Below are 23,238 nucleotides of genomic sequence, written 5' to 3' on the forward strand. Positions count from 1 at the left end.
GTTGTTATTTTGCAAAAGCAGAGGAAAGTGTTTTAAGACAGCTTTTCCCATAATGTAGGCTCTATGGTTAGCTTTTTTGGGTCACCGACTGTCAAGCTGAGTAAATTGCAAATTGTTTTATTCATGGTCAAGCAGGCGCACAAGGGCTTTTTGATTCACGTTAGTGATACTGAATTCATGTTCATTTGAAGAAATTTGGTGATCGTGTTGCAGTGATCCCTGACTTTTACTCATCCAAATGTGGTCCCCGCGAAGGAAACAAATGTGGGTGTTGAGGTACACCACTTGGGTAAGTGCTGTGGCGACGGAGGCGATCGCAATGGGGGGCATGTTTCTTAGCCCCTTCCTCACCACTGGCGGAGCGTGGAAGTGAAGCAAAGAGACAGAGTGGAACGGATATGAGCTGACTGCAGAGAGCCAAAGAAAAGAAGGGCAAAAACTAATGCTATTGTGGCCGTTGCACAATGGATCGGGCAAAGTGACTGCAGAGGGCCCTTAAACAAAGACGCCATTGCCATTCCGTACTCCCTTAGCCAATTAGATTCTTTTGCACTGTTTTCCATGACAAAAAACGGCCTATTTTTCCTAATTTGGGCTGCCATGCCACCAGCCCCCACACCACGTTAAATCTAGCGTCAGAACATTAGCCCGTTGGACTGACGGTGACATGTGACATGGACGCCAAACACACGCACTATGTTCTCCATTGTACGCCTCACGCACCAACATGTGCCCCATCTCACTTTCCCGAGTGCTTGAAATATTTAACATATACATGCAAGGCTCTCATTTCCAGTATACCTGCACACATCAGGCACAGATAATGCTCCAGGCATCGCACATTTTCATGGGAGATGAACAGGAAACATGAAAAAACAATGAACAGAATGTTTTTACTCAGTATTGTTTAAAGCTGTATAAAATTATTTGAAGGAATTTACCGGCACTTCACAAATCCCGTATTTTCCATGTATCAAAATATTCACTCGGTCAACTTTATCACCCTCTCCACTGTTTACAGGTATAAATACAAGTAAAGGATGTTTTAGATCAGTCTGATGTAATTAGCGGGGAAAAATGTTGCATAGAATTAATACGTAGTTGCTAAGCATTTTACACATGTAAACACTCTACTCAGTACATCAATGGGTAAAACATTTTTATTTCCTATTTATAAGCTGAATAATTCATCGCCTTATGTTCCTGGAGAATCATCAGCATACTCATTTCCAGAGTTACACATATCATTACAACGTTGCAACGTCCACAAAGTAAGAGTGACAATCCTGAGTGGAAAATAGTGGGAGATCTTTTACATTGCATCTCTCACTCGTCTAGCCAACTAAGTCCAATGGGCGAACAGAAATTGCAAGCCCTTCCCTTTCAGCGGTACACTGCAGCTGAACTTAATCGATGCGCTCTGTTGTTTGCTTACTGAGCAAGTAGCATGAAAATTGACCTTTGCTTGCTTCCTAAACAGTGGATTCTCCATCGTAATGCTTCGGGATGACTTTCTCCAACTGGTCCCTAACATTTCCCCAATTTTATGTATTAATGAATTGCGGCGTTATGTCGCCTCAAAGTTGGTCACCAGACCAAAGAATAATAGCTGTGACAGGTCACAAGACAAAGTTTCAGCTAATATTGTTAATACACAAAAGTAGTGAGTGAAAGGGATTGATAATGTGTCCAAACTTTGTTCAAAATCTGTGCAAATAAAACAATAACAGATTATGCGTGTTTTAGATATGGACAATTATCTTCTCCAAATGCCCATTTCTGTTTAATATTAACAATTTAAAACTGCTTGCTAGGCCGTTCGAATGTGTTTGATTATCTGTTGGAGGTAACCCTTGAATGCCGTTCTCCACCATCACAGACCTGACGTGTAGCAGAACTTGCCTCCCACTCCTTTTGGGATTTTTTATTTTTTTTACATTTTTTATTTTTTTTAAACAAAACTCTACCATTTCTCTTCATGCACCCTCTTCCTCCTCCCTCCTCAGGTGCTGCGTTGTCGGCCACGGCGTGAATCAATGACTGGTGCTCACGCCCACAGGTAAAAGGTTAGAGAGGTTCTCTCCTGAATTATTTCTGCACCTCTCCCATCGCTGCCATCTGCTTTTATTTGATATAGTCGAGATGCTGGAGAGGACTCATTTTGCTAATGCGAGACAAGGACGTGTGTGCGCACGCGCCCGTGTATGTGTGTGTGTGTGTGTGTGTGCGTGCGTGTACAACCTCCACGATAGAGTCCATGCTGTTTGGCTGTAGGGATGTTTTACACTTATACGCGCTGCGCAGGCTCATGTGTCAGAGTGGATAATGAATCACAACGTCTGTGCTTTCACATAAGTCTTTGTTTCATCTGGCTTCATTCTACAGGGGCCTTGGAAGTGTGAGGGCAACATGCTGCAGCATAGGGCATCCTTCACTCTCTGGTTTTGTTTGGCTGTCAGCGAGGCCAGTCGTCTCCTCTGGGCCCAAGGGTACGCTCATCCATAGCACAGATCACGGCCTTTGATCCAACGCATCTCTTGGGGAGCACAAACGGCCTTATTAAAAATGCCTAAATAAAACTTTCCTAGCCTAAACTCAATAGTTCCCAAACTCGAGCCATACTTCTTCTCTCATGGCGCCTACGGCCAAATTGAGACTGTGTGCATCACTGTTCACTCAATAACGCAACAATGTTAGTACACTTTCAAATACTAAAGTACATGATTGTACTTTTAGGGGGAAGTGGCTTGTCGCTGGGGTGGTAAACTCTAATGTACTGCTTTTGTAGCCTTGAAATATTTGAGTTTCAGGATGCTTTTACAATAGCATAATTTAGTCCTTACAACTACCTAGTTGGACCAAAAAAGTGGTACAAAGCATTAGCAAATCCCATTTCTGAGTTCTGACAATGTAAACGCCAGTCGTAGTGTTCTCACTTTTTCTGCATGTACTTATATTCAACTGACACGGCTGCTTCAGTAATTCAGGCTATCAAAAGCCGTATGTCTTTGTCACCTAATCTGTTCGCTCTTCTGCTGTCTCCGTCTTCCCCCGAACCACTGACTTCCATCCCGCACTCCTGAGTGACAGCCCCTCTGGGGTTTGTGGTCACTCCGTGTGAGTGGCATGTGGAGCGGCAGGGCTCCTTACATTACTTCCTTCTCCTCAAGATCCTACAATCCGGCACACCGACGGCCGCCACCTCTGCACCGATACCCAGCAGCCAGGCGTCTGCGCCTGAAAATAGAACTCATTAACACGTAAGAACAAATGAGATGGCTGTCTCCTGATGGACTGTCTATCTCTTGGATCAGCTTTCAAAAAGAGCCTGGTCTAGACATGATGAGCCAGGGAAACCAATATTATAATGTGCTGCCAGGCTGCTCTGAAAATGGGTTCGATGACAGGCACAGCCCCTCGTACCCTTACATAGCCCAATCTGACACCATGTGTACAGTACGGTATGTTGGCATTATACAGTATGCTGCTAGCCCAGTTTGAAGGATTTTACATTGCTTGTATTTACAACGTGGCATACTGTAAATGGTGGCCGACTAAAGCAATAGCGAGTACTACTGCATTCAAGGGCCTGTGCTATGTAGCTTACAAGCGTCATTACAAGCAAAGAGAATGATTTTTTTACAAAGCGTCGTGTATAAGACAGTGGTGAGGCCAGCCATGATGTAATGACTTGGAGACAGTGGCACTGAAGAGACAGCAGAAAGCAGAGCTGGAGGTGGCGGAAATGAAGACGTTGAGGTTCTCTCTAAGAGTGACCAGAAATCCGCTCATCAGAGGGACAGCCAAGGTTAGATGTGTTGGAGACAAAAGTTAGAGGGAGCAGACTTGGATGGTTTGGACGTGTCCAGTGGAGATATAGTTAACTATAGCTGAAAGGAAAAGAATAAGAAGATGGTGATGCCATTGGACGCAAACCGAAGAGTCATCCAGTCACCCATCCATCAGAACAGGAGTTTACAGCCCTTTTCAAACCGCTTGGGTTTCATGGTGTTCACTACGGGCCAGTGCGCAGGACGGGGCAAGGATGACGGCGGCCTGGCGCAAGTGTGTCCATATTTGGCAACGATTGTTAAGCTACCGAACAGATCGTAGCCTGGTGCTTTTTTCCACTGGTTTAGACGTAAAGTACCTACAATGGAAAGCCCTGGCTTGACTTGTTCTAAAGAGAAGGTAGATACGTGACGCAAGTGAGCCATGTGTGGCCATACTTCATGACCTTCCCATTTGGTGTGCCAGGCTAGTTTGAGGTTTGATTTTTGTCTTGCGTTAAATTCATCTCATAATACAAAGTCCTACAAATAAGCACGTTTGCTAAGGTCGGCTGACACGTCTGTATCTTCAGCCACATTTCAGAGTGCAAATTTGGACATAATAGTTGGAACGGAATGGTGGCTTTTCTTTTTCGTTAAGGGGACGGTAGTCATACCAAAGCAGCTGCTATGGGGGACAAAAGACGATTGTATTGGGAGAGGCGGGAGGGTCATGCAATCGCTTATAGATACTGTAAATCTTCAAAGCCATTATTTTTGGCTTTTTAATAAACGTTGTGTATTTGGAAATATTTCCAAACAGCAAAGTAAAAGGGTATTTATGAATTTCCTGGCACGTTCTGTGGACAGCAAACAATTTCCTACGCCATCTAGATGCCCTTCGGACAGGGATTAGGAGGCAGGCGGCTGACGGAGGTCTGACTGAGCTGCAGGCCCCTCTGGGGCCCGGATTCATCCCAGCCCGCACAGTCTTCATCCTCATATCCACTCTGCATCACCGGGGCAATAACCCGCCTTTATTAGAAGCGCATTGCACCACTGTCTGACTATGTAACACACTTTCAGATTGGTCATAATGTGGCATGGACAGGATACTGGTGGTTAGGGGCTACAATATCCTGTTTCTGAAAGGTTTTACTTTTCATTTGAACAGGCATGAATTTAAGAAGACATTCCAGAAAGGGCTACTGTCTGTTTTGCTCTTGTCTGTGGGGAGAAAAAGCATGAGTATGACCCCTTGCACGCCATCACAGCGTGGCCTGGCTCAAGTCTGATATTACCTGGCTGTTCCAGCTTTAGCCTGGCTACTGGACATGCAGAGAGTTCAACTGCAATGGCAGCAGTGGGTAGCAATGCATGATAGAACGAGACGAAAGAATACACGGTGCAATAAAACCACATATCCGTTAACACAGCCGACTGTAAGCATGTGAGCTGCAAGTGACTTTCCTGCATTTGCTTGATTAGGGAATGTATTCTTTGTCACAGGCTACTTTGCAGCTTTTCGAATGTCTCAAGAATTATGCATGAGACAAAAGGGGGGAGGGAAGAGAAATGCATCTGCTGTCAGGACAGGCCTCGCTATTCGGTGTGTGACCCTGGAAGTGCACCCCTTTTAGTGAAACAAGTAATGGACCTCATTTTGGATACCACTATTATGCAGTCATTTGTATGCATCCTTTCGTCTCATTTCCATTTAATAATGCACATGGCTCCACTGGCCAGTTTCTCAAAACTGGTCATTTAAAGTAACACTGATCCAAACTGGAGGTTTAGACTCCACTTACAAGCTCCGCTGGTGTGGTGGTTGAAACCACTGCAGTGTCACGGTATAATAAGCCCTCACCAAAACAGTCTTTGCCCTTGAAGACCCCAGGCTTCTGTGTCCACACACTCGGCTAACAATGACTTTCGGCAGTCCGTGTAGTGGAGCTCCAACCTTCTCCTCCCTGGCCTCCTCAGCTCACAGAGGCAGGGATTTCCTCCCGTGCTGAGAGCCAAGCCGTCACAGCCCAGAGATCAAGAGCCTGCCATCTGTGACTGTGGCAGATTTACAGCAGGAGCTAATCCACTGTCAGCCACGTTTGTTCTCCATCTTCGCTTCCTCTATACACACATGTATGAACATACATACACACACACACACATATATACAGGCTGGATGTCACCACTGAAACACATTTTAGCCTTATCAAATGCTCTCTGAATTTCCCCCCCCAAAAAAAAGATGTTGCAGCAGGACATCCATCACTGCCATTTACTTTGCCCTTTTTAAGAGAATGAGCTCATTCTGTTCACAGCTTAATAGGGGAAAAAAAAATCTAAGTTGATTAAATGCTAAACCACAAGGAACCTCAAAGTGTCATTGAGTGTCACAATAGCTCCCCCACACAAACCTGTTTCCCACCATGTTATATGCCACCCGCTATCAAAATGTCATTCATCATATTTGTATCCCTACAGTATACACTCAGTGGGCACTTCATTATTAGGTGGAACTGCACCATTTAATGCAGGGGTGTCCAACTCATTTTCATCCCAGGCCACATCATAGTTAGGGTTTCCGCCGTTAGGAGTCGGAAAATCATATACAAATGTGAGAACTACAAAGTGAATTTGAAATCAGGAGTCATGGAAAAAAAGTGGCAAGAAAATGTTCTAGTAGACAACTGTAGTCCAATTTATATTGACACTAGTGTTTTGTTGTGGGTCACACTGCCCTGTTTTGAAGATGAAACTCCCCCGTGAAACAGTTTATAAAAATGTTTTTAAAAATCTAATAAAATATGAAGGCCCCGTTGTTTTCTTCTTTTTATTACAGGAGTGTTTTTTTATTGTTATTTATTTTATCTTATTTTTTAATCAGAATGGGCCGCAAGCACATTCCCAAAACAATTGACCCAGCAGGCGGGCCGGCATTACTAAATGATGCACTTCTTTTCTTGTTTGTTTTACTACCAATATTGTACAATTCATTTATTTTCATTCTGGCATTTCCCAAAAGTCACAATTATAGAGAACACGTCGTATTTTTTGTCTTAAGTTTTGAATTTTAAAACAGGTCAATTTGACCTGCAACATAAAGGAGGGTTAAGAAGGAATTTGGTGAAAATAAATGCTTGTCAAACCACTTTAAGTGATGAAAAATTGAAATTTGGTACAGAGTTTATTCCAAAATGAAAAACAAAAAACACAAATTTTTTAGCAACAACCATGAATCTTTTATTTGCTTTATTGGGCCATATATAATGATTTGGCGTGCCAGAACTGACCCTCAGGCTTTGAATTTGACAACTGTGTATAATGAGATCCAACACAACAGCAATCTTAAATTATATAATATTGGCTTTCATTGGCAGAGAGTTGTGTTGAACTTTACTTCATCACAGTGCGGGGTAATGTATTAAAAATATTTTGGCCCTCTTGTGTAGCCACCGTAAATGATTACCACAAGTAGAAAAAGCACCCAATATGACACAAAGTTCTACACCTGATTGATCAGGTGCACCTAATGTCGTAAAAACTTACAATGACCGAAAAAAGGGACAGTCATTTTCCTAGCTACGTTCCAACCAACTAAATATGAATGATAACTACATGAATGAGAATGTAACTAACAAACTATTAGGAACAATCCAGCACAATTAGAGGTCTGTGAACGGCCATTACATAAAAATGCAGGAAAAAGTGAACTTTTGAAAGGAGTTGGTCTTTGGCCATACCTAATTAAATGCAGACTAAGTGCATTTCTGCTAATGGCGTATTCTGGCCCAGTGTGTGCAGCAGTTGTAGTAAAAACTGGCTTTTCGTCAGGCGTCTCTGCACAAAGGGCAGCTGTGTAGCTGGGCTCCCACTGAGGCCTCCTTTGTTTCACCCCGAGATAAAGGGTTAAAGAAGACAAATGGAGGCGGGGCCACCGAGCAACTTGCCTCAGCAGCACATTGTCAGTAGGAGTAAGAGTTAAAACAATGTAAGCCTTTATTCCTGTGTAAGTCTAATTGGAAAGAAGCTCATTTCTGCTGTATTTGCTCTCCTCAGACATCCAGCATGGAGGGAATATCTGGCACTAAATCCCTGGAGCCTGCATTTCCTGCACCCTTGTTGGGAGCATTAATATGCAAAGTGGGTGGATGTAAAACACACACACAAGGCTGCACATGGGCCCATCTCATTTCAGTCTATTACTCATGAAAATGTCATAGAAAGGTATCAGTTGACGACCACATATAATTGATGGTTCTCTTACTCCATTGTGTAACGCTGGGCGTTTTTTTGGGAGGGGAAACCAAACAGCAACTAACACCCAAACCGCTCACAGAATCACAAAACAGCAGCAGGCCAGGGGATTACTGTGTAGGTGACCCACAATTCCAGGGGCAACTTTGTTTTAACAAGCCAGGCAATGTTCCACCACTTAGTAAGTATGCTTTGACCACAAAACAGAGCCATGTGTCGCAGAAATACTAATGGAGAGGAAATTAAATATTACACTAAGAGGGAATAAAAGGTTCAGCCGTGTGAGGGGGTGGAGCTAAGAGGAGGTCTGGGGCAGTTTATAGGAGAGATATTACACTGCGGGAACTTGCCAAGTGGAATGAAAGTTTACAGGGATGGACATTTAAACCAACTCTGTTTTCACTGCAGTAGAACCTTACAATTTGCTGTAATGGCTTTGCTGCAACTATTGCGACATAAATCCTGATCTTGCCAATGCGGCGCAAACAGAACACAGCGATATTTGCGGTAGAATCTGTCGGAAAAGTCGATTTATGAGTGCGGACTATTAATAAGCGTGGAGCCAGAAACATCAGTTTTTCATCAAAAGTACAGACCACTGCAGAGGTTATTTAGTGAAGGAGGCCTTACTGTGGGTGGGTTAGATCATCAGAACATAGTTAAGCACACTCCAAACCTTCAAGGCACACTAAAATGAGATACAAGTCCCTATGGTGGAGAAACTCCCTTTCGGTGTCAAGCCAATTGACTTGCGAAAAGGTCATGTACAATGGAACACTGGGATGGCGTAATTCTAAGACAACATTAGTTTTAGCTACTTGGCAAATTTTATTCGCACTTCAGTGACTGCATTGCAACAGCTCACCCATCTTGGAAATATCAATATCAATGGGCCTCAGTTAGTAACGAAGGCTTAGAAAATGTTCTTGCTCTGCGCACAAGTTCAAGTTTCTAAATAAAATCACCGTCCGATTCATGACACGTGCGCACCGGCCAATTTTCTTCTCACCGCCGTGCGCATGTGAGTGAATCTCGGGCCTTGTGCTACGCCCCAATTTCCCTATAAAAGGACATCCATTTGATGCATCGAAACAAGATCAGTTAGGAGGTTTCAAGCGGTGGGAGATGGCCCCAAAAAGAAGCGTTTCGACTGGAGTGTCGATGACAAACAAAAGAGATACCTGGGCATCTGTCACACAAGATGCCGATGTCACCTGAGGTGGCTCAGGTGTAGAAAAGCTGCTTTGATATTAAGGTAGCTGCAGATACATAATGTCATAGTTGGCAGTGATTTTCAGCTTTGAATTGAGAGAAATGTTAAATTCAAGAAGATCCAAGATTGTAAGTAGGAACGCCAGAGTTGTGTCCGTTTCAGTTATTTAGGACATTTAGGTAGTCAAATCATCATCACATTCCCAGTTTCATTTATTATCATTATCGTTTTTATAGCTTAATGTAGTTTCAATATGTTGTGCATCCTGGGTAAAAGATGTATGTTTAACATTTTTTACGAAAGCTGATCCTCCATTATTGGTGCATGTGCATGGTCTAAAACTGCAACTGAAGTGACTCCGCAGAAGCGACCTGCAGGCAGTTGTGTGTGTGTGTGTGTGTGTGTGTGATATTATCCACATCAGGCCACACCGAAGGGCTCCATTATTGAAAAAGAAAACACACAAAAAAAAATTGATTGATAAGCACATCCGCCAAGAAAAAAAAAACATAAATAGAAATGGTGCCTCTACTCTCATCTGCACAAGAGAGGAAAAGTAAATTCGCAACCCTTTTAACCTAAATAGCCTTTCCTCTTGCCTTTGCATGTTCGCTTGTCCACTGTACTGTAGTCATTAACATATTTGGAGTGCAGTGAGCAGAAAGCTTAATTGTCCCTAATTGCTCAGCTAAATATGTTCTCTAATGATTTGCTTCAGATCTGTGACTGCCTTTTGCGCAATTTCCCGGCCGCTGGCTTCATTATCCTTGCCTCCGTGGAACAAAGCGTCTTCACAGTCTGGCCTTTTTTCTTCCGTAACACAGACAGTGAGTATGTGTGAGAGGGATGTAATGGCTCCCTCTTGCCGGGACACACAATAGAGACCCCTTTGTGAGGGCACCCGAGTTAAAGTGATTAGAAAACCAAATCTCTGCTAAGAAAGCGTGTTAATTGACCACAGTTCGCTCATCCTAATCAGTCCATAATAAATGAGCAGTCTGGGCACTTTGTTTTAGGCTCGCACATGTGTTTTGTCTACTGATGGCCTTCTCCCTCCTCGCTGTACTTGGTTCTTGACTTTGCACTCTTCCCTTCTTTGACGTCAATGCTCTGCCTCCTTGTGCCTGTAAAGTGAACTCAGGGATTGGTTTCGAAATATATTATATATTTTTGAATATAATTGCTGGAAACAAAGATTGAGAACTATGAAATACTCAATTGTGGAGGGAGAGCGTTAAACTGTTTTTTGGTTTTTTTGCCATATTAGTTTTACGGATTTTTTGGGCCGTGGCTAAAACGGCGCTGGTGACGCACTTTGGAGTCCGGCATGAGTCACCCCTCCCTTACGATATAAGAATTTGAGTGCCTTCATTTGCATCACCCAGTTATCTGGCACGATTGCAATCTGCAGTTAGCTTGGTAATTAAGCCTACACCCAGAATATGCATCTTTGCTTTATTACACTTTAAAGCGCCTCGTTGGCGACCCTGAGTGCGTGCATGTCATACAGAAAAAGGAAGAATAGCGAGGAGGGTGGAAAAGTCAGATTTAACAGCCAGCGTACGGACTCGGGCTTTGGACTGCTGTGGGTGCATTAGAGCGCCTCGTTGTCTGCCCTGAGTGCGTTCATGTCACAAAGAGAAGGCAGAAGAGGGAGGTAAACTTTTTATTATTATTATTATTTTTTTTTTTAAAGAAGTCTGACCTGATAGCCAGCGTGTGGGCAGGGGTCGCTTTAGAGTGCCTTGCTGTCACGGCGGGGGAAAGCCCAGCGAATATATTCCAGCCACCAAAAGGCTTTTAGTGGATGTATTTTTGTAGCTCAAACATGTAATTATGTGTAGGCATAAGAATGATGCTTGATGATGTAGCATCCATTTTTCCAGGTTGTGGAAGTGGCAATTGATGAACAATTGACAGTTGAGTGGGGCGTGGTTTAGCGCACTCAGGAGACACGCCCACAGTGTTCGGGATTTATTTTTCATCAATTTAAAGCCGCAATACATACTTAGTGATTTTTGAAAACATTCAAATTTGGCAGGGTTGTTAAAAACACTTTTCTCTGTGGTATGTCAAATTTACAAAGTTTACAGGGACTATAAATAGATACAAAAACAAAAATATAGGTCTCATTTTTAGGGACCACTTCAATTTAAGTGATTTAACCTTTATTCTATTGTCATAAAGAAAATGTCATCCTTTGGATTCATGTTCTTGTCTAAGTTCAATATGATCATCATTATTTTGGGTGAGCACAGTGACTTGAGCACATGTACTATTATGGACAAAAAGCACCTGAGCACAAATCGATCACTTAACCAGGGTTCATGTTGAACCGCTTAGTTTTCCCTTCATTTCAGTTCTTTACCCCACAGACATTCATTCATTCATTGATCTTCTGTTCCGCTCATCCTCACCAGGGTCGCGGGCGTGCTGGAGCCTATCCCAGCTATCTTCGGGCGAGAGGCGGGGGTACACCCTGAATTGGTCGCCAGCCAATCGCAGGGCACATATAAACAACCAACCATTCGCACTCACATTCACACCTACGGGCAATTTAGAGTTGTCAATTAACCTACCATGCATGTTTTTGGGATGTGGGAGGAAACCGGAGTGCCCGGAGAAATCCCACGCAGGCATGGGGAGAACATGCAAACTCCACACCGTGCCGCCCCCCCCCCTCCCCCCAGACATATTTCGGACAATATCATGCTTGCAACTTTGCTGTTACCATTTCAGGATGGCATTTTCCTGTTCCCTGTGCAAAATGCAAGGTCCACAAAGGCATGCTTGGATTAGGTTGGTGTGGAAGAACTTCTACTCCATCAAACAATTTTGGAGTGAACTAGAGCATACATTGCAAGGCTGACCCTTGAGGCGCTAAAGTCCAACATCAGTGTTGTCTGACCTCACCCAGGTGGTTAGAATCTAAAACAGAGACGATGAGAGCAACAGGAGAAGAGGTCTGACCTGTATCTGAAGAGGGACATTTGCGAATGGTGAAGATGGAGCTGAGGTCTTCGTCGTCCTCGGGCAGGCCCTTCTGCAGGCGCTGCAGCTTCCTGAGGCTCTCGCTGCGCTGGTGCTTCATGGAGCGCACATGCTGGATCAGGTTGAGCTTGGCCTTGGTCGAGTAGTTGCACAGCGCGCAGTGGTAGTAGCAGGCATCACCCTCCACCGCGTTTTCGTGCTGCTGCAGATGCTGTGGGAGGGAATGGAGAGAGAGACAGAGGAAAGAAAAAGAGTGAGGAAGCGGTTCTTGTGGATGGCACTTTCGCTCACACGGTCGGCAAATGAACAAATCAATTCCCAATCACAGTCCTGTTGTTTAACATCCAGACCTCTTCCACTTCAGAACAACTGTTTGGACTGTGCACTTTGTCTGCATTGAGTGTCTGTATCAGCGTGCTAACAGGACAGGAGAGGCCGGAGGCGGGTGGGGGGGCACGCAAATCTCTCGAGTGCAAAGGCGGACAGCGATGGCATCAGCCACTCTTCAGAAGCCGTGAGCTCGGCAGCTCGGCGGCTCGGCGGCCCGGCGGACGGAAAAGAACATTGATTCCCTTCACTCAACACAAGCCTCCCGCCTCTGAAAAGGAAACTCCAAACATCTGCCTGTTTCACGCTTGGGATACTAAATATTGATCACGGCGAGTTAAATCCCAGCTTTATCATGGAGCGCGGCACGCAGGCCTCGAGAGGCGGCAGGGCGACCGGAACATTCCGCAACAGGAGGACGACCGTCAGAGGACAATAAATCAGCGTCGGTATTGACCTGTCAACCCCGTCGCTTCCTCCGTGGCTAAACAGAGACCCTAGTGCTAGCCTTCATCCCTCACCCAGCAGTATCGAAATACACCCCGAGTGACGCCATGCTGCCACAAAGTCTTGTCACACCAGAGCCTCAAGTCTAATTACCTCCTGCATTGCTCAATCAATGATGCAAGACGGGGCCTGGCGAGAGCAAGCCAGTTCTTGACCATTATCCTAAAGTATCACACTGGCTGCTTCTTAAAGGCCCCTCGCTCTGCACGGACGGACACTCGAGCCACGTCTGTCATGTGACACCCCAACATCATACTGCGGGGGAGTCCAGCTGGGCGTTCGATGTGACTGCAATCAATGTCAATCAGCAGACGTTTTCCATGTTCTGGGTTGAGACGAAGACATATTTTAATATTATTCCACACTAATATGTTAAGCATTAAGCCTATCGTCACGAATGTATAACAGTGTTAGCGACTTTTGGCTTAATTACACTTTTTTTAAAAAATGGGTTTATTTCTTGACATTTTCTATTGTCTATTTCTATTCTGTTTTCAATTTCAATTCATTTCATTGGGGAAATGGATTTTAGATATGCGGAGAGTTACGAGCCCGGTCAAACCAAATGTAATTGTAAGTCAAGGTTTCTTATTAAAAGAATGCTCCACTTTAACTGCGTTGTTAGTTGAACAATATGTTTATCATTGTGCTTAACCATTACACAGATTAACAAAAGTAACATATTTAGGGAAGAACAGAGGGAGGGAATATTAGAAAGGGGTCTCAGCATACTGGACTGTATTTAACCCATGTAACGAAATTAAACAGGCCACTATTATTTTCTATTTATTGAATTCATAGCAGTAAAGATACAAGTTACAATAAATAAAATAAAATACTCTGCACTGCCAATATTTTCCCTCACATCCTGCATGAGGCTTGAACCTCTCTACCAGCTCATCAATCTCCACCCTCGTCCTCATATAAAGTCTCTGAAGACAAGAAGAGAGTGAGCTAGATGTCTTGCACACATCAGCTATTTCACCACATTCCATTCAAATCAGATTGCTTACAAACTGAAAGGCAACAAAGGAAAATCAAAATCCATCTAATAATGTTCAACGTCCTTGACAGGCTTGTGTCGCTAGCTCCCACTGTTGGTTTCTTTCTGGTAATATTGCCGTGAGGAGTTGCAAACTATTGTATTTCATTGCCTTTTGTTTCATATTCATCTGTTTAACACCTAAAATGTGTATTTTCCAGGAAAAAAGAAAATCTCTTTTTTTTTTCAACCTTTTTCTGTGAGCCCCACAGTGCAGTGTAATAGAGTTATTAGGTGATTGCAAAAGGCTCTGTCTCTGCATGCTCTCCTTTCGCTCCTCATTTTAAGCTATCCATGATGTCATGAAGAGGTGTTGGTGGATATTATGAGGAACCCCCCCCCCCAACCCCCCTCCCACCCAAGCTTTTCTTCTGTGCACAAATATTGCATCGGAAGTGAGGCGCAGAAACCTGAGAGATTTGGTAATAGATAACACAAAATCCATCATGCAAACTGCTCTTAGTTCTAGCAGATGTCCTGAATTAAAACAAATTTCTACTGCAAATGACTCACAGCTCCAGAAATCTACACGAAGTTGAGGAAGGAAAAAAGAAATTACTGCACCTGACTAAAACTTCAAAGCTAGTCTCAGGAGGTAGGGGAAAAATGCTGGGAGTTTTATAGTTTCCCATAAAAAGCCCGGGGTTTATATAGGAGTAAACCTGAGACCGCCTGCTCCAGAATCGGTCATAATTCACTCGTAGACTGACTGGCCAGGACTGTGGCCTCAGCAGAGCTAAAAGTGGCTCGTTCCAGCGCCTGTAGCTCCGTCCGCAACATCAAACACTCAGACCTGCAAAGCAGCACTTGCGCCATCTCTGCTCCGGCCGTGACCCCGGGCAGCTGAGGGCAGCTCGGAGTCAGTCAACACGGTGGGAGATCAACCGGAGGACGACGTGATAGTACAGTATAACCCTCACGTTAACAAATTGGATTGCTTAAGAAAATGTGCAGCTGTGGTTCAGATACAGTAAATCGACTTTGCCTGACCCCCACCTCTCTTTCACATGTGCGCACTAACATAATGCACAAGACAGACAGAACCGTGTCTGTTTCCTATGAATCTGCAATGAAGCCCCCTAGTTGATAAATCACCTCCAACTGGAGTGCAGGAATTTACCAGCTTAATGAAAAAGTCATGTTAGGCTGGAAGGAGTTGTTCTGCATGGCTCCGGGCTTTCTAATCACCCTATGGAGGCCCCGGCAGAAGGGTGCTGTGAAGCATAGTGGAGCGGGGGAAGCTTGCCATGGATTCAACAAGTGTGTGACTGCCTCATATAACGCATTCAACACAAGTACTTGTGTGTGTACTGTATGTTAATATCATCATCATTAATCATTTGGAGTCTGGGCTTACTGATGACAGACACAACAACTGTTTTGGTGTCGTCAAAGACAAGAAATCACTGATAAGAATAGAAGTCAAATGGGGCAAAGTTGGAAAAGAACAACAACAACAACAACAACAAACCAAGGCTTTATGTCTCTTATGACGTCCAAGAGAAATAGTAATGCCAGAAATTTGAAGATTGGTTGAAAATCTGGACTATTTGGACATCTTGGAATCCCCGTAGAACACGGGTGACCAACGTGGTGCCAACCGGCACACGAGTAGCCCGCAAGCCAGCTTTAAAAGTAGCCCACCAGTGATGGGACATTCTGACTTCCGAGGAATGTTGTAGAAGTAAACAATTGAAAACGTAAATGCATGCAGAGGTAGAAAGCAATGAAGTGTTCAATATTGATGTTTATATTGATATATTCTAACTATTTAAATCAGTGTTAACGATTGTGATACATTACTGCCATTATCAGTGTCTTCACGTACATGATCATCATCAATAGTAACATACCGTATCAGTACTGTCAGTTTCAAAAAAGGTGGCTTCAGAATTTGTTGGATTATGTCCAGATACCATCTACAGTCGAGACTCAACTTTTGTATTTCCGTAACTTTCCGACTTCAGTTTTCATGTTTGAGCCCGCTTCTCTGTTTATGTAATAGAATTTCTGGTTCATTTATAAAAGGTTTGTATGCTTGAGTGAATTGCACAAGTTCTAAAGAAGGCTCAGTTTTGTAAATATTGAATTTTGGCACACAATTTCATTTAATTTAAAACTTAGAATGTTTGTTATTGTTTTTTTTTTCTTCTAATATATTGGATCATGTCAAAATTGTTTTAAAATGCTGATGCAGAAGAGTTAGTTAAAACGATAAAACAGTGGCGTTTTTTTAGAATTTATCTCTGATGGTAAATGAACAGTAACTGTACCTCGAAAGGTGTCTAATCTTGAATCTATGAGATTTCCTTTTTTTTTTTCTTTTCTTTTTTTTTTTTTAAAAGAAAGCGATTGCATTTTCGGATCTCAAAAACTGTTACTCAACTTGCTAAACTGCTCGTAAAGAACGATGCAGTGCGGGAGCGTTGAGGGTTGTACATTATGTACTTCGAGCTACTCCATATATACATTCAAATTAGCATGTTACGCAACATGACTGGCCTCTAAAATCAAAGGTCGGTTGGATGATTTTAAATCACCTTTAATATGCTCGAATATTTTCTCATTTGTCGTGCTCGTGAGGTGCTCTTCAGCGCTTCAATTTATGCTAGAGTGTTTTTCAAAGTCTAAAAAAGTCTATGATGGTTTATCAAAGCTCTTCCCATAGAGGACATTCCCTCTCTCTGTGGAGGCTGAGGCAGTTGCTCTATGCTTTTTCAGGTAAAGTGAGAGAGGGATGGGGCGGTGTGGGCACCACCCCATCCTCTCGCTCGCAACTCCACGGTGCACCTTGCCCTTTGAGTGGGCACCACACGCCTGTATCAGTTTCACCACCCACCTAGAGCACGGCATACATCTGCATTTCCATCCACTTAAAAGTGCACCTTTAACACAAAACTGTGTGGTTGCTGAGAGAGTCCGACTCACGCAAGATGGAGGTGGGTATTACTGGAAGGGTGGATGGGAGACGGAGAGACGGTAATTCCGGAGAATGGCTCCCCATGGAGCTTTATAATACAGCGCGTGCACAACAGACACAAATAAAAGTATAGACAAAAAGCACAACAATATATAAACACACGTGCACAGACAGACTTGTGCACGCACACAAAACCACAAGCCATTAAGTTCATACCCTAATTTCCACCGTTACATTTGGCAGTGCTGTTAATACAAAATTAATGCATTAAAACAGAGGGCTATCGGTGAGCTAAATAGCTATCAATTCGAAGGGAGCTGCCACATCTTCAGCCAGAGAGGCTCTGCTTTGCAATTGCTTGGCTATTGTCCCCCAACATCCAAGTTTTCTCTTTTGAATTGTAGTTACATGACTGACACGTGCAGTACAACATGGTGCAATGGTGCCTTGAGATACAAGTTGATTTCGTTCCATCGTCACGCTTGTAACTCACACCTTGTATCTTAAATCACCTTTCCCCATTGAAATGAATGGAAATGCCATCTGTTCCAGTCCCCCCCCACAAAAAAAGTTATTTTTGAGAAAAATAGCTATCTATAATATTGTATTGCAGTATAAAAAGCATACAGTAATGACCTAAATAAATGTAATTTTTTTAAAAGTTATCACTTTTTCGATCAGTATGTACAGTACAGTATAGAGCTCAAAGCTTTTCTCAGCTCCTCCTAAAAAAATATGACTGTGACTATTGTTATATTGAATGTCTAAATGTGTTGCTACACCGTTTCTGTTCAAATATCAGTTGCTTATAGGCTTATGAATGTGTTTATATTAGCATTCAAGCTAGAGGACTAGCTTATGGCATTAAACAGCCTGACACCTCTTTTTTTTTTTTTTAAGAATTGTAGACTATTTGCCAAAGTGCTGCGTTTGGGAAGTGAGTTGTCTTGAGTTCACTGTCGCCATAGAGCGCTCGCTCGCAAGTTAAAGTAAAATAATAATAATAATAATAATAATAAAATGTTAAAACCTGTAAGTCGGGTCACTTGTTCAACCCCAATTCCAATGAAGTCGGGACGTTGTGTTAAACATAAATAAAAACAGAATACAATGATTTGCAAATCATGTTCGACCTATATTTAATTGAATACACTACAAAGACAAGATATTTAATGTTCAAACTGATAAACTTGATTGTTTTTAGCAAATAATCATTAACTTAGAATGTTATGGCTGCAACACATTCCAATAAAGCTGGGACAGGGTCATGTTTACCACTGTGTTACATCACCTTTTCTTTTAACAACATTCAATAAACGTTTGTGAACTGAGGATACTAATTGTTGAAGCTTTGTACTAGGTGGAATTCTTTCCCATTCTTGCTTGACAACGGTTCGGGGTCTCCGTTGTCGTATTGTACGCTTCATAATGCGCCATATATTTTCAATGGGAGACAGGTCTGGACTGCAGGCAGGCCAGTCTAGTACACGCACTCTTTTACCACGAAGCCACGCTGTCATAACACGTGCAGAATGTGGTTTGGCATTGTCTTGCTGAAATAAGCAGGGGCGTCCATGTAAAAGACGTTGCTTGGATGGCAGCATACGTTTCTCCAAAATCTGTATGTACCTTTCAGCATGAATGGTGCCTTCACAGATCTGTAAGTTACCCATGCCATTGGCACTAACACAGCCACATACCATCACAGATGCTGGCTTTTGAACTTTGCGTCCATAACAGTCTGGATGGTTCTTTTCTTCTTTCGCCCAGAGGACACGACGTCCACAATTTCCAAAAAGAATTTGAAATGTGGACTCGTCGGACCACAGAACACTTTTTCCACTTTGCATCAGTCCATCTTAGATGAGCTCGAGCCCAGAGAAGCCGGCAGCGTTTCTGGGTGTTGTTGATAAATGGCTCTTGCTTTGCGTAGTAGAGTTTCAAGTTGCACTTACGGATGTAGCGCCAAACTTTATTTACTGACATTGGTTTTCTGAAGTGTTCCTGAGCACATGTGGTGATATCCTTTACACATTGATGTCGGTTTTTGATGCAGTGCTGCCTGAGGGATCGAAGGTCACGGGCATTCAATGTTGGTTTTCGGCCTTGCCGCTTACATGCAGTGATTTCTCCAGATTCTCTGAACCGTTTGATGATATTATGGACCGTAGATAATGAAATCCGTAAATTCCTTGCCACGCTAAAAATCTGAAAAATTGAAATGGTGAAAAACTGCTTCACGCTATATCTCGTCAACTGACTACTATATACTGTAGTTCTGTCCTTGCACGATATTTCTACAAAAAAGTTTATATTTTTATATTTTCAGCATCAACCAGAACTCGACTTTTGCATGCAACTGTAGGCAGCAAAAAAATGTAGTTTGATGTAAGTGAAGGACAGAAATATAGATATTCAAGGAGCTGGTGAGTTTGGGAACGAAGGGGTGTTGGATTAAGCTACAAGCAAACACCACTTGCAATGATTAATGCAGTCAATAAGAATTAAATGCAGAGCAGGAACATGACCCAAACACAATTAGTCTGGGCGAACAAACATCACATGGACATGAATTCTCTGAACCGTTTGATGATATTATGGACCGTAGATAATGAAATCCGTAAATTCCTTGCAATTGTACGTTGAGGAACATTGTCCTTAAACTGTTCGACTATTTTCTCACGCACTTGTTCACAAAGAGGTGACCCTCGCCCCATCTTTGCTTGTGAATGACTGAGCGATTCAGGGAAGTTCCTTTTCTGCCCAATCATGGCACCCACCTGTTCCCAATTAGCCTGTTCACCTGTGGGATGTTCCAAACAGGTGTTTGATGAGCATCCCTCAACTTTCTCAGTCTTTTTTGACACCTGTCCCAGCCTTTTTGGAACGTGTTGCAGCCATAACATTCAAAGTTAATGATTATTTGCTAAATACAATAAAGTTTATCAGTTTGAACATTACATATCTTGTCTTTGACGGTATTCGATTAAATATAGGTTGAACATGATTTGCAAATCATTGTATTCTGTTTTTATTTATGTTTCCAACTTCATTGGAATTGGGGTTGTATTTGTAGCATCCTGTTACATCCAAAAGTAGAAAACATCAGAGAAAGTGCTTGCACAACTGGTGCCAAATTGCAGAGGGTTCTAAATCAGGATTATTTATCTATTTTAATGATGATGATGAATGTTGGGAGAGAAAACCTTGAGGGTGAAAATACGGCTGCGGCGCGCAGTGATTGCATTTGTACACCGACTGTGACTCTGGGATTCCCCTGGAATGAAAGCAGGTTATTTAGCGAAGCAGAGCAGAGCTTGGCCCGGGATTCCGGGTCTGCCAGCAATACGAACAACAGCTCACGACCGCAGAGGCCCCGCTGGGTTCCAAGTGTGGTGGCTGCTTTGAATTAGGCCCTGCAAGCTGCAACATGCCTCAAAGATAGCTTATGGCGGAAAGGAGGAGTATTCTGGGGCTCAAGTGGCAACAGAAAGCCTCCTGTATCTGATTCTCACTCTTGTCCTTTCGCTTCCTTTACCCTCCCTAATGCGTGTCCTCCCTCCACCCAGTACTGGTCCTCTTTCAAAAAAGTGCTTCCTCTACTTGCTTAGACATGATCCATCACCACCAGAGAATTAAAAACAAGCTGCATATTTATCTTTGGGGAGGAGGCAGGGAAACAAAATGGACCTGTGGGCAGAGAGGTAAAGATGGATGTCTTCAGGTGTCCTTAGAGAGGATGCCTTAACGCAAAGCAATGAAACAAAGTACAGGTAGTAAGGGAGGATGGGGGGTGAAAGACAAAGACAAAACAGCTACTCGTGCTCCACACCCACCACTCTAACTCGCTTTAACATTAAATAAAGCAATAATTATTGAATTCTGTTCGAATGAGTAAGATGCTGGAAAGTAAACAATGGGAACATAATTGTCGGAGGAAGGCAATCAATGCAGGCAGTAATTTGGGCCTTGCTGATTGTTTATGTTGTTGTGTGTACGTGGGGGTTTGTGTTTATACATTCGTGTAGCATATCTAGCGCATATAGCAGCTTTAGGGCAGAATCCTCGCATCTCCAAAATCACAACTTTTCAGGAAATTAAAATTTCTTGCTCGAGTTACCAAACACTGCATAGTTCAAGTTGATATTATACCTTATAATGCTATCATATACCATTGCACGCAAACATCAAAAATCATGTTCAACTGCTTATTTATTACCAAAATAAATGCCAATTTTTTACACTGTCATTGATCAAATTGGTTGGAGTGTACTTACATCACTTTCCCAAACACCTTTTATAAGGTTGTAGAGGCAAAAGTCATGCAGTGATTATAACGATGAGCTGACTCAGCAGTTTAATAGGAAGAAATGAATCTGCACGCAAATGTACCTTCAAGGCTGATCAGTTCCTTCTGCACCGAAGCTTTGCAATGATCCATTTTTAACAAATCAAGCGCCATTAAATGTATCCAACGTAACTATTTTCACTCGTTCAATTCTGAAAAAAAAAAATAATAATTTCTTCTCGAGGCGACACAATACCGCACGGCTCCCGCAGACTGAGAGAAGAGGCGTAGTTTTCCAACACTTCTCAGACAGTTAAGCATTGACCATATTTGGACATACAAGGGTTCCACCTTGAATGCGAAGAACTCTGTGGTAAATTAAGAGTAGTGTATACTCGCAGTGACAAGGAGCTGAGTAACAAGAGTCGCCCATAAGGAAACAAAACAAGGACTGGGTAATCCCTCCTTCAATAATGACCCAGGGTTCTAAAAGATGGCTCTCAATCACATGATCAATGTGTCCACATAATTCATGTGCGAGGCTGTGTCTTTGAGAGGCCGGGAGGGGGATAAGCATGCATGCGGTGTTGAGATCAATGCCCCTGTGTGGCGATAACGAGCCTGAGCCTATGCCCACAGGAGCCTCACACCGCCATCCAGGGTCTCGCTCATTAGGAACATTTGGATAAGCATGGCCGTACATACATAATGTGCACTTGTTATCAGACCCAGATAAACACATTTCGCCACTTCTTAATGAGCCGGGCCTTGCTTTTGTAACCCGCCACACTGACAACACAACAGACAGGAAATTATGTCAACCCCCTAAATGAAAATGAAAAAAAAAAAAAAGAATGCAAATTGTCAGTGAGCTGTTGCCTTTCTCTGAAGGTAGCTAATTAACAGCTTAACCTCCCGATGCTTTTATTAAATCTGCGCTGGCACGAGCTTGCCAAAACTGTAGTACAACGTGTCTGCCTGCAGGAGGGGTAAAACAGGGCTGAGCCAGCGGGGGCACCCAAACAACAGTTGCAGACAACTGACTACTGGCAACGTACCATCTGGAAGCTGAACGGGACAACTCAGGACTTGCCCGGGTCCTTTGCTCTATTAGCAACATTTCTGAAGACACATCCTTCCATTCAGGAGAATTGCTGAGCTAATTAATGGTGTGGCTTGCATATTTCTTGCCTACCACAATAAATGCTCGATATTGGGAAGGGCCACCTAAAAAAAATATTCTTCAGTGCAACTTTTTTAAAGCTCCATTGAGAATTACGTGGAAATATGAGCAAGAAACGCAATTGAAAACTTCAGATGTCACGTCAGGTATTTTCACGAGAAAATGACATTTCTGGTCCACTCCCTTTCTTCTGGCTATGGAGCTGGGCCAGCAAATACGATATGAATGTGAGTGACATTAGTGCTGCCGGTCCTGTTTATGAGAATGTTTGTAATGATAATAGCCCAAATTGTGCTAGCCTGTAGGCATACAAAGCTACAAATCTCACAGAATCCCTCAGCTCATGCGTGATGAAAAAAATAAGTACGTGTCAAAAACATTGTACATTCTCGCCTGAATTGGGCTCTTTCAAGTACCTGTAAAGTGAAAATAAATTTGACACTCCACAGAGAAGAGTGTTGTTAACAAACATGCCAAATTTGAATGATTTGAAAAAAACCAAAAAATCACTAATTGATCAAATGAGGCTTCAAAATCAGGGGGAAAATAAATAAATAAATAAATAAATATCAAGCTCTCACTGGGCAACGTTTTGGCCACGGTAAAAATCTGAAAAATTGAAATGGTGAAAAACTCCTTCACGCTATATCTCGTCAACTGACTACTATATACTGTAGTTCTGTCCTTGCACGATATTTCTACAAAAATTTTATATTTTTATATTTTCAGCATCAACCAGA

General features: G+C 42.8%; 1 protein-coding gene across 6 annotated transcripts in view; it reads right to left on the reverse strand.

Moving 5' to 3' along the window:
• zfhx3b (zinc finger homeobox 3b) overlaps positions 1-23,238 on the reverse strand; it is a 272,875-nt gene that overhangs the window by 55,558 nt on the left and 194,079 nt on the right. For all 6 annotated transcript variants that reach the window (XM_061754423.1, XM_061754461.1, XM_061754432.1 and 3 more), the window contains one exon: positions 12,211-12,442. In XM_061754423.1, the coding sequence (XP_061610407.1) occupies positions 12,211-12,442 (232 nt within the window). The remainder of the gene's footprint in view (positions 1-12,210; positions 12,443-23,238) is intronic.

The sequence above is a fragment of the Phyllopteryx taeniolatus genome, chromosome 2, assembly GCF_024500385.1.
Source record: "Phyllopteryx taeniolatus isolate TA_2022b chromosome 2, UOR_Ptae_1.2, whole genome shotgun sequence".
NCBI lineage: Eukaryota > Metazoa > Chordata > Actinopteri > Syngnathiformes > Syngnathidae > Phyllopteryx > Phyllopteryx taeniolatus.